General features: G+C 46.4%; 1 protein-coding gene across 6 annotated transcripts in view; it reads right to left on the bottom strand.

Annotated features, from left to right (window-relative positions):
* l(3)mbt (lethal (3) malignant brain tumor) overlaps window positions 1-12,630 on the bottom strand; it is a 41,259-nt gene that overhangs the window by 12,853 nt on the left and 15,776 nt on the right. For 4 of the 6 annotated variants that reach the window (XM_077639184.1, XM_077639185.1, XM_077639181.1 and 1 more), the window contains 6 exons: window positions 11,690-11,840; window positions 10,793-11,006; window positions 10,371-10,452; window positions 7,355-7,468; window positions 5,005-5,245; window positions 3,790-4,113 (listed from right to left, as the gene is read on the bottom strand). In XM_077639184.1, the coding sequence (XP_077495310.1) occupies window positions 3,790-4,113; window positions 5,005-5,245; window positions 7,355-7,468; window positions 10,371-10,452; window positions 10,793-11,006; window positions 11,690-11,840 (1,126 nt within the window). The remainder of the gene's footprint in view (window positions 1-3,789; window positions 4,114-5,004; window positions 5,246-7,354; window positions 7,469-10,370; window positions 10,453-10,792; window positions 11,007-11,689; window positions 11,841-12,630) is intronic. The other 2 variants (XM_077639186.1, XM_077639183.1) reach the window with 1 other exon arrangement.

Below are 12,630 nucleotides of genomic sequence, written 5' to 3'. Positions count from 1 at the left end.
GACACGGGGAACGGTACACACACTACCGGACTGGGGTTGTCTATCAGATACCCCTAACATGCGGTAGTGTGTACATAGGCCAGACGGGAAGATGCTTTAATGTCAGGGCCAGGGAGCACTTCCTCAACGTAGATAGAGGGTCTGGAGGTAATCTCGCAGACGACTGCAACCAGCCTCGCCAAAAGTGTAAACCTGTATTAGAGGATACAAGGTTCCTAGCAACATCAAAAAAACAAAACAGAAAGGGAGGTCATTGAGGCCTACTTTATTGCTAAGGCAGAGGACATTTGCGTAAGCACGCCCTCAATTTCGCCGCACGAGAAAGAAATGCACTTCCTTGACCATGCCTAAGGATTCCTGATTTTGCATGTTCGCATGCCACTTCCCGCCTTCTGATGAAGTTTTCTTATGTTAGCCGGTGCGCATACTTCTCCTCAGGCTTTTGGCGCGGCTTATAATCGTCCAGATTGTGTCTTTCATGTGGACAGTTTTTTACCTCTTTTCCTTCTTAGCGCTGGCAAGTTTTTTTTTTGCTCCATTTTAGGTTATACTCGTTTGTTTCTAGCCTTTTTTTTTTTTTGGTGTCCATAGGGTTGTATGAAGTTTTATCTGATTTTAGATTTCTGACTCTGCTTTTGCTTCACCTGCATGGGCCCTGTTAGGCTCGCTCATTGTTGCTGTTAAAGTGTTCTTGACACCGCCCTTTGACCACGATGTTGTTTGGCACGTGTGTTTTCCTTGGGTTTTTGCTGGTTATAGTGCTTTTTGATAAGTTCATTTCATAAAGTTTCCCGCCCCCTTTTTCATATTTGGGTTTTATGCATTGCATATTGCAATCACTCAGTTCAGCCCTTGGGCGCGGTCGGGCAGCCACCATTGACTTTTAGCGCAACCACGTGACGTGACGTCACGACAGCCGGAGGAAAAGCTGGGCCCCAACTCGCGCGGTCGCGCGCGGCCGCAGCCACCACCTGACTCCCGCTCCTCCCGCTAGGGGCGGTGCGCCGGCACGTGACGTCACGGAGGAAAAGCTGGGCCCCAACTCGCGCGGTCGCGCGCGGCCGCAGCCACCACCTGACTCCCGCTCCTCCCGCTAGGGGCGCTGCGCTATGAAAATCGAGTGCCGCCAAGCAATACCTCGCCCTCAAAAAAAAAGACCGCGCAATATGCAACGCATTCTTCGCTTAACCAAGCTAAGCCTGGCCATTTTTTCCTTTAGGTTCATACATGTGTCAGCCGCCCTTTGATGACTGTGCTTTAGGTTGTAATCCTTGGCCCCCCTGACTGTCACGTGGTTTTTTGGCATATATTGTACTGGGTTTTCCTCGAAAATAGAGTTGTTAGTTAGTGCCCGTCCTATTGTCAGTGTTTTTTCTTTTCGTGTCCTCGTCTGTTTTCGCGCTGGTCATTTCGAATCATGTCCCACCAACTCGCCCAATGCAATTTTGATTCTCCCTGGTGCATGCATGCTGTGGTGCTTTGTGAGCGATGGCGCCGCATCCACGGAGTGGGAAAGAAACCCTACAAGTTAAGCATTTAGTCGCGTAATGAACCCACTTTTTTCCAGAAAAGTTGACATCAATTTGGGGGAAGGGTTCCTTTCGTGAGGAAAAAGTTTCAGCAGGTTTTTCTGTGAGTTGAAATTTCCGTCATACACCCACCTGCCCGCCAAGCCAAACTGCCTGCCTACCTGCCCGCTCGCAGTCAACGGGGACGCGGTTGTGAGAAGCTACAGGTGCGAAGTTCTGCCTCATTTTGCTTTGGAGTGCTTTGGAGACATCAAATATATCATTTTTTTTTTTTTTTTTGGTGGCTGGAGGTAGATAAGATACTTTAGACTATACTGAACCCGAGTATGCCATTCATGAAAAATTCAAATTTTCGCATCTTTTATAGCATTTCAAGACCCGCACCTCCCCTTAAACCAAGCAGACATGCGAAAGCATGTGTCTAGCCTGGTTGGCTTATGGTTTTGCTTTGCTGAGTTGTCAGTACATCTAGTGACGATATTAGTTCGGCTGTATTGAAGGGTGGCTTATTAGGACACAGGAAGCGCCGGCAACGAAGACTCTTCCACAAGTAAGTGATGAAGCAGCAGTGACGCAGGGCAAGAGGCACTGTCATAAGGAACAGTTCTCCAGTATGAGCGTCAGTCGGCCGCCTGAAGGCTTTGTTGCCGTTGCCATCGGCGCATGACCTTCTTCATTCCAGTAGAATTAGTAGATGAAGACGATCTGTTCGCACCACCATGGGTTCAAATCCCAGTCATGCCAGTATCTGTTTCATTCATTATTTTTTTATGGTTTGGCCAAGGTCACCCTCAAGGCCAAGCGTCACACAAACTCCGTGAACCGATCAGACCTCGTGAAGTAATGCTTTTGCACTAAAATGGCTGGCGGTTTAGCAGTGCTAAGCCCAAAATGCACGGTTTTTTGCAATGGACACCACCACCACTACCTCAAAGTGCAACAGGTGTCCAATGACCAATGAAGCCAGTTATGCAGCTTTCCTCAAAATCAACAGAGTATAAACCTTCCCCTGGTTTTGAGAAAAGGAAAAGCGCATAACTGCCTCAATTTGTAGGTGGATACCACCATCTACCCACAGTGTGACTGAGGTGTCCACTGATTCAGTAAGCCAGTTACACTTGCTACTGAGAGGCTTCACACAAATACACAGACATACACCACTGAAACCCAGGGAGTCTGACTAGAGGTGCTTTGCCGCTAAAAACTTTTAGTCGCATATTTTACACCTCCTGCTGCACCAGACTACCAGCATGTATGCGAGTGCAGGTGTTGGGAAGAGTGGTGCAGCCGCACCACTGTGTGTGGCTGTGAAAGGTGCGAGTGGCGAAGGGATGAAATGCGCACAATTTAACCAGCTCCCTAGCACTGGTGGTTGCTGACCTGGAGGAACAATTGCGAGTGCAAAGCCAAAATCCTACACTGCCGAACCGTTTGCTGTTCGGTTTGCCACTAGTCAGCCAGGCCGCACATGATGGCACCGTTTTATCACCTTTTATCTCCATTTGCCTCTGAACCCTGGTTTTTCGACTGTATTGTTGCGCATTTGCTTTGAGCTGCGCATGTGCCGCCATGCCATCTCGTGGGGAGCTACATAGTGTGGGGCAAGGCCGGAGGGGAGCATGCATCGATATTTGTAGTAAACTTTTTATCCAGTGAGGGATGCGAGTTGGGTGTATAGGTGGCAACATACGGCATATATTATTGCGCATTATGACCTTTGTAGAGTTTTTTTAGTACGTGTTTACGAAATCCTCCCTTAATTTGCACACCCCCTTTTAAAGCCTTAATGTAAAGAAAAAAGGTATGTGAACTGAGCGGCGTAGTTCTCTACAGCGCACTTGCGTGCGGCCCAGTTGACCAGTGGCAAACTGAACAGCAAACGGGTTCAGTAGTTTTGGATTTCCACACATGCCGAAGGTTATTGCAAGTTTGCTCTCATAACTGCTCGTCTGGGAAAGCGACTGCCAGCGCGAGCCAGCCGGGCAAACGGCGCGCAATTCGTGCCTCACTGCAGCTCGCACATGACGTCGTGGCCCCGCCAATCTTCCCAAGCCTGGCAGAGGTGGTCTGGCAGAGCAGGGAGTGCAAAATATGTGAGTTAAAGTTCTCTTTTTTCATAAACCCGGGTAATAAATTAGGGGTGCGCAAATTACACGAGTAAATACGGTAACACACTCTCAGTGTTGACATGACTTCCATTCACTTGGTGAGAGTACGGCAGCTGTTCCAGTTAAAGTCCCAACACAGGCACACTACTCACCAGTGGCTGGTGTCATGAGTGTCTCTCCATGCTCCCGACTCCAGTTTGGTGGCCGCAGCAGTGGGGAGCCAGCGTCGGCCCAGAATGCGCCGCCCTTGTCCCTGCCATCAGGTGTCACCAGAAGTCGGCCGGTGTCGGTGATGTCAGTCAGCGTGGCTACGCAGGCTACACCAGTGTTTGGATCGACTGCTTCCAGCTTCATGCCAGCCCTTAACGGAGCACCGGGCTGCATGCATGCACGGTTTGCGAAAAGCTGCCTGGGTGCCGCCTGGGAGCGTGATGCTCTGAGGTACTGAGCCCAGTTGAACTGCTCCGATGTGTAGCCTGCGAGAAAAATAAAGCTTGCCTCAGGAGAATGGACATAATTTTTGTGTTCCAAAAGAGTGGGAACAAAGAGAATTAGGCAACAAGTACCGGATGATCCAAAAGTAACAAAAAATGTAAAAAGCCAATAATTGGAAAATATATAGACAGTAAAACGATGTAGTTTTCACAGAAATGCACATAAAGACATTCTTTTCTTTTTAATAACGGAAAAATGATTAGAGTTCCAAAAATGTAGTTTACAAAATTTGCCGGAGATAAGTTTCAGTGGAAAAGGTTTTGGACTCTTTACGAGTCCTCGGTCCACACCAGACCGCATATGAGTCATGCACAAAAATTCATTATTTGATGGTGTCACTCACAGTAAAAGTAGCCGCAACAATTAGAACAAAACTACAAACAGGCCATAACTATTTTGAAGGAAGCATCTGGTAGCCAGGAACAGGCAGTCATCACATAAAGGAACTGCTTCAGATAAACCAAATTCGTTCCAAAAAAAATACGGAGGGACTTAGAGACATTGTGCAGAAAGTCCAAGTTCACATTTCAGCACTGGAGGCATTGCAGGTAGCAGCAGACAGAAATGTGCCAATGCTTGAGCCCATGCTGAAGAGAGTTATTCCTTCAGACTTGGCAGTGGAGTTTAAAGAAGCAGAGCATTTAAAAGAGCTTCACACACTGATACACCGAAAGAACCCATTGCCAAGAAAACGCCAGATTCCTTGAAACGTTTTCTAGTGCTTCTTAAAGAGCAAGTAAAGTGCTGCGAAGAAACCACAAGCGAACAAGCAATGACGACAGCTGCCAGAGGAGTAAGCGTCACAAAAGCACAAAGCTGTACTTGTTCTTGAAAGGTGGCTATCCAACCCAGCTCAAATAATGCATGCCTACCCTTGGGAGGATGCAGTCGCCTGTGGGTGCGCTCACACCAGCCGGCTGGGTACATCTCGGGGCAGTCGGCATTCACCCAGAAGTCGTAGGCATCGGCATAGCCATCCAGGTGCAGCCTAAGCCGGAAGCCGACCACTTGTGCCACTGTCACCACACAGAACATGTTTGGATGCGCAGGGTCCACAGCTTCCAGCTTCATGCCGACTCGAAAACCGTTGGCCACTGTTGGAGGCACTTGGTGCTGCATGGTTTTGACACAGAATATGGCATAAATCTGGACGCACTCCTAGAAGTGTGTGGCGGCAAGGGCACCTGCTACAACAGACCTACTGTATTTACTTGCATAATTTGTGCACCCTTATACCCGGTTTATAAAAAACAAACTTTTACTCGCATATTTTATGCTGTCTGCTGCGCCAGACCACCAGCATGTGCATGAGTGCGTGCAAGACAAGCTTGAGAAGGTTGGTGTGGCCGCGCTGCCGCATGCGGCTGAAAAAGGTGAGAATATGTGGCAAGAGGATGAAATGTACACTGTTCACCCAGCTCGCTCGTGCTGGTGGTCGCTTTCCTGGACAAACGGAAAGCAAACTTCCGGTAACCTCTGGCACGCGCTGGAATTCAAAACTATCAAACCATTTGCTGTTCAGATTGCCACTAGACAGCAGGACTGCATGTGACTGCAGCGTTTCATCACATCTCTATTCGCCTCTGAGTGCTGACTTCATGATTGTACTGGTGCGCGTTATTGCTCTGAGCTGCATGTACGCCCTCATGTCATCTTGCAGAGAACTACATATTGCTGGGCGGGGTGGGGCAACGAGCTATGGAAAGAAAAACGATAGGAGTAGAGTTAAGAGACCGGAAGCGGGCAGAGTGGGTGAGGGAACAAACATGGGTTAATGACAGCCTAGTTGAAATCAAAAGGAAGAAACGGTCTTGGGCAGGGCATGTGATGCGAACGCAAGACAACCGCTGGTCCTTAAGGGTAACGGAGTGGATTCCAAAAGAAAGCAGGTGTACCAGGGGTGGCAGAAAGTTAGGTGGGTTGGTGAGATCAAGAAATTTGTGGTGATACGGTGGCTGCAGCTGGCAAAGGACAGGGTTAATTGGAGAGACATGAGAGAGGCCTTTGCCCTCCAGTGGGCGTAGTCAGGCTGATGATGATGATGATGACTTGGAGTCAACTTTTTATTCTAGGCAGTGAGGGGTAAGAGTTGGAGGGGTTAACATATAAGCGGCAATATCAGTCCCTATTGCAAATTATGACTAAAGCCTCTAGTTTCCTGCAATTCCGGATTTAAGCATTTTGCACGGAATTTTATGCTAGCAGCCAAATTCCGATTTTTTTAAACAATTGATGTTCCGGACATCAATAAGAACGACAGAACAATGGGAAAATGACTAATTTACCTTATTTGCAAGAATATAGCACAAGGAGGAGATTGAAGCCCCAAAAAATTTTGAAAAAAAAAATTGTTATTGCAATTATAATGAAATCCAGAACTTTTAAGGCAAACCATATCCAAAGGAAGCAGGAGTTTGCAAGCGGGCCTGGACTTAGTCCTGGCTTCTGAGTGACGTGTACCTAAAAACTGCTTGAGAACAGGAATCCAGTGACAGAGACCACGTAAAGTGTCTCGCTAAACAAGATGAACATCCTGTCTGCCTTGGCTGGAATAGAAGTCAACCCAACATTTTCTTCCATTGCTCTCAAATATTTTGTCTACAAAATCAACTTTGTTGATGCGCAGGGATCATTCAGCCATTATGGAGATCTGGTATCAAACAAGCGCCATTCTTTCAGTGAAGATAACACGAAATATTATGTGAAGCTGAGCCATTACAGCCGCCTTCAATTTTAGAAGAGGGACCTCTGCAGCATGCATGTGCTCAAAAAATAAACTTGCACACTTTTTTCATGCATCTTATGCTTCCTGCAGAATTATGCAGATTCTTTACCCTGCATCAGCGAAATTCAGAATTTTCCACCGCAGAAATAATAATAATAATTGGTTTTTTGGGGGGAAAGGAAATGGCGCAGTATCTGTCTCATATATCCTTGGACACCTGAACCGCGCCATAAGGGAAAGGATAAAGGAGGGAGTGACAGAAGAAAGGAAGAATAGGTGCCGTAGTGGAGGGCTCCAGAATAATTTCGACCACCTGGGGATCTTTAACGTGCACTGCAGCACACAGTGCACACGGGCGCCTTAGCGTTTTGCGTTTTGCCTCCATAAAAAAAAAAGCGCAAAAAAGCAAATACTTTTTTGAGGTTTTTCAGGACATGTTCGCGTAATTGGCACACACCTTCTTTGAAGCCTTAATTTAAAGAAAAAAAGTGCCTTGCCTCTCGAAAAAGCCTCGCTGGCGCAGCCTGGGCCCCTATGCGCTCCAGATACTCGTTCCACGAGAAAGCTTCGCGTTGAGGCACTGGGGGACTTGGCCGGCTATCGTGTGGCTCCTGCAAGAAATGTGGAATAAGTAGTGCATCACACATTCCCACTAAGAAACTGAAGCTTGCCTCTTAGGGACACCACTGAAGTGTAACATCGGTGCAAGGGTTCTCTAGAGCAGGGGTTCTCAAACTGGGTTCCGTGAGCACCCACACTGGATTGTCCCACCTTCCCGGTACACTTCAGGTGGGCATGTGTGAAGCAGACACAGTAATTGGTTTGCTAAAACTCATTTCGGAGCATTACCTCTTCTGAGCTTGTCCTTCAGTTTTGTGCCGTCGGTGTCGGTGCCATACACAGCAACGACTTTGGCAGCACGCCGAGATGCAGCGCATCAGTAACGGTGCCGCGTGTTTACATATTGACGGGAAAGCTGGCGGTGGTAGCTCGTCTCATGAACTTGGCAGCGTGTCAAGACAGTGCTGTGCCCAGCTCCACCAGCGCACGCTGGCAAGATTGAGTGGAAGGAGCATGGGACAGAAGGTGACAAGTGTTGCGTGCACTCGCGCACATGACAACTGAAAGTGTGAGCCACACTGCCAAGCTAGCTGAGCCCACACAAGAAAATAAAAATAAAGTGAGCACAGGTGTTTTTCCGGGCGATTTGACAGTTTCGGTGGCACTGGGGTGAAGCTTTGCCATCAGCAAGCCCATCTGCTGTCGAAATTAGATTAAAAGAAATTCCCACGCTGCCCTGATGCCAGAGCGGGGAACAGCAGATAGCGAATGAAAGCCGTACGAGGCGTCACATGATTATGTGTGCAGCAAAGCCAGCCGTGTGCATGAATTTGGAGGAACGTTTGCCCTATGACTAGTTTTCTGCATTCTTATCTTCTAAGGATTTGAAGTCAGTCTGAAGATCAATGAGAGATGGGTACTGAATAAAAAACTGATCGCTGAAAGCAAAAACAAACAAATACATGCAAAAGTGAACGAAACAGCAAAAGAAAGCATAAAAGGTTCATTCACTCCAATCTCCCAGTGCTGAGAAGTGCACCAGCAACATGTCCTTGTCACTGTCTGAGAAGGAAGTGCAACTGCTGAGGCTATCGCAATGAGCGTGTATCAATGTGTGGATCTGCTTGTGATGATTGTGGTAAAATTCTTTTTATCTTTTGTGTCCAACAGGTGTACCTCTGTCTAGAAAGAAAAACCTGCATCACCCATTAAAATCAGTTGTCAGTTCGCATTCTTTGTAATGTATATTCGTCTTGTTTTGTCCATAAAAAGTAGGGGTGTGATATTGAAATTTTCTAATACGAATCGAATACGAATGTAAAGAAAAAATGGCTTCGAATATTGAATATCTGATCAGTACAAAAAATAAATTCAGAAAAGATAAACAAGCAAACATTGTTGCTCATAATTTTTTCAAAATAGTGTACGGCCTTTGCAACTGAAATAAACAAAACTAGACTTCCTGAGCACCGTATAAAAAAAAACATGATGTGCGCACAAACGTATATACTACTAAATTGAACAGCATAACAGTATCCAACCTGTAATGTGGTCATGCAAAATGAAATCTATAGCATGACAAGATTGGAAACGAAAACAACATGATGGCTAGTAAAACCTCATTATTAATTCGTAGTTCAGAGAACGGACAGAAATACCCGGGTTATTCGAAGGTCGATTTGTAAAATGCCCCGCGGCCCCGAAACAAAAAAAACATGCCGAAAATGCGGTAGTCTTATGAGGCGGTTCTATCGTACTAACACCTGTAATAAGCCCGTGACAAGCACCGAGTTCTGGCATACTGGAAGACATCGCGAATGTAAGCGAGATGGGAAGGCACATTGACGTCGGAATAGCAAAACTGCTTCTAAAACGGAAAAAAAAAAATGACCAGCGACGCGTCAGCCAGCGTCTGAGAGCCTCACGGAGCTGAGATTGGACTACTGGCGAATGCGCGGGCCGACAGTCAATTGCCATTGCCACGTGCGAGTGACGAACCTCAGAAACCAAAACTACACGGCCAGGTTATTTTTTTGACCTAGTGACAGGGGCCCTCCGAATGTTGTCAAGCCTGCCGTTATGCCCATTTAAGAGGTGCATGCAATAGGCGGGATATTTACAGGATCGCTTGCCCTGTTGGGACACCTCGACTTGCCCCTTCGTGAGCCTCACATGAAATTCCACAAGTAGGCTTTCCTGCACAGCGTAGTTGAGTTGAGGCCACGCTCAGAGAGTTAAGGTGACAGAATGAATGCCATGGGTGAGGGCATTAATTATACAACATATTATAGAAGGATAAAAAAATAAACGCGCTTTCGCGTTGCAATTGTTAGAAGCGGGTCGTCCCCCATCTCGTTTACAGCACGTGTGGTATGTAGGAAAGCCCACTTGCGAAATTGCGCACGAGGTCGAGCTAGCTAGGGGCATCGGAATGCCATCGGTCCACGCGATAAACGGTGGAGAAGAAGGAGAACAGGGCCATTGTATTGTTTTCCTGGAACTTTAAACTCTATATTCAGACAATTTGCCCATATATTGCGGTTTTGCCACAATCGAACTTATGAAAGTCGGCGCAGTATACGATCGCTGCCGAGTATTCGGGAATTTTCAAATATTCGGAAATTCTCGAATATCAATTTCTCGAATATGAAACATATTCGATATTCGAAATTTCAAATATTCGCACACCCCTAATAAAAATTTTTGCGTGCTGCTATCATCATAAACATATGTATGCTTTCTGCACACTAGGGCTTGCTTAACATATATACAAACAAGAGCACTAAAATTGGGCACAACAAAATTGGATTATTGGACACACATAAATAGCCAACACCAGCTGTAGTTTAACCTTATGAAGCTTCTATTTGAGAAAATTCTGTTTATAATAGTTCAGATATGCGCAAACTAATGCTTGACATCACTGCCTCTGGAGAAGGCTTAAATTCTCACCTCGTCGTCCGAGTCATCTCCATTCGGAATGGCCTTGCGTTTCCTCTGCTTCAAGTGCTCTTCCTTCCGCTTTATGTGCTCCCTGAAGGAGACAATGGTCCGTGAGCATATACGCTGAGTTTGTTCACGCTGACTGATGCATTTTGGCACAGATGGAGCAGAGATGAGACTGCAGCAGCATCACTACAGCAGTTAAGCTGAATATGCACAGTATCTACAGGGATGGATGGAATGCAAGGCTAGCCCACTTCTGAATTAATGACTTTGTTAATTAATTATCACCACTAATTTTAAGCTGCCATGGCACTCTTTGGTCACACATGCCTTTGCACCATAAAAATCCATAATCATCACTAATTTTAAATCACAAATCAATTAACAGCCACGACAACAATGAATGGACGACCAAGATGGCCTTTCACCTGCTGGCAAAGTTCACGTAGCACAGCTGGCTGCAGAAGAGGCCGTCCCGAACGAACTCACTGCGGAGGCCGTGGCATCCGCAGAACTGACAGCAGATGATCACTTCGGGAGGCGGCTTCCGCATGGGTGCCGAAGTCAGAGTCACGGCAGCTGTGGCTGGCCCCACTACTCCCCCCACCTTGGGTGCCTCGTCTAGGCTTCGAACAATGCCTGCTGTAGAGAGAGAGTATGTACCACAGAGAATGAGACAGTTATGTATCTTTCTGCTCTAATTCTCATTAAAGGGTACACAGAGGACAAATTGAAGCTTGCCTGTATTGATATGTACACTGCGTTCTAACGACAAACGCTGTATTATCACTGGAAATGTAAAAGGTCAGAGAAGGAAATATGCCCAATATGCTGCAATGGCTCAGTGTGGCCTTGGCGCTCGACTGTTGATCCCAAAGTCGCGGGATAAAATCTCAGCAGCGGCTGCCACACTTTGACAGAGGCGAAATGTACATTTCTGGGAACTCTAAAAAAAATGAAAAAACACTGACTGTCCATTCAATCATACTCATAGCAAGCAGCTGTGCTCATTGTTTTACTACTTATCTTAAGTAAAAGTTGGTCAGAAGTCCCCGGGCCACAGGTTCTGCTTTGGAGCGGTATAGTGAGCCACTTTTGGCACCTGCGATGCTACTAATATCCTCAGAGGTGAGGGTAAAGCTCGTCATCACCCTCTGCAGATGTTCAGCTACGGCGGTGTGGCAGATGCTTCACTGCAAGGCTCAAAAGCAGACCTTGTGGCCTGGTAACTTTTGACCAACACTGTACTTGTTTTGTTTTTTTTAAGTCTGTTCATTCCCTCGACTTTGTGTATATTCCTCGGCAGCACAAGAGTGAAATCTCACCTTTGTGGCTGACCGATTCTGGCTGCTGGACCGAGTACTGGGGCACCACAAAGGCCTTCAGGGGACTCCCCGCTGGATCCGGAGGCTTGTTGTCAGGCACCACTTCCTCAGTGGCTACCACCTCCAGGGTGCCAAACTCAGTCAGGCGAAACTGCAACCCAAAGGAAGAGAAAAAAAAATTGGAGAGGACTTCTTAGAAAACATAGCGCAAAAAGGACACGGACGACACAGAAGTGGACAGGACAGGCGCTAACTTGCAGCTTTATATTTCGAAAAGCCACCACGTCTAATATATAGGAGCCGATCACCACCATCAAGCAATGAGCATGCGCAAAGAAGAGCACAATCAGGATTACAGCGTGTGAAAAATAAGCAAAAAATTTACGATAAAATAACAAAATGAAAGCACGGTGCCGGGGGAACACTGAAAGAAAAGAGACATCGTGTACTGAAACTTACTGCAAAAAGCGCTGTATTTACAAGCTTGTCAAGGTTAAGAACGAAACAAATAACTCGGCAAAAAAGGGAGATAAACAGATCGACTAAAAGATGAGGGGAGTGTACAAGGCTCCACACTGAGACAAGCACGTGGTGAAGAAAGACAGAATGACAATGTGGCCAAAAACAGATAAGGGCTGTGATACTATACATAATCAAATGAAAAAAAATTGAAAAAGTTTGAAACTAGGAAACAATGAAATATATGTATATGAAAAAATACAGAAAGACCTAAACAGAAAAAGGATAAAACCAGAAGTATAACACACGAGTGTAGAGGGCTCCACGCTAAATGACGAGGGGGGGATGCAAATATGAGAAAGGAAATAACAACTGAAGTAAAAGTCAATAAAATGCCAAGGAATAGAAGCAGCAGGAAAACCCGAAGGAAAAGCGGAACCGTTCCAGTTCACACCACCATAAGCATTCTTGACACATGGTTC

The sequence above is a fragment of the Amblyomma americanum genome, chromosome 10 (assembly GCF_052857255.1).
Source record: "Amblyomma americanum isolate KBUSLIRL-KWMA chromosome 10, ASM5285725v1, whole genome shotgun sequence".
Lineage (NCBI taxonomy): Eukaryota > Metazoa > Arthropoda > Arachnida > Ixodida > Ixodidae > Amblyomma > Amblyomma americanum.
This window is presented reverse-complemented; position numbering and strand designations above follow the sequence as displayed.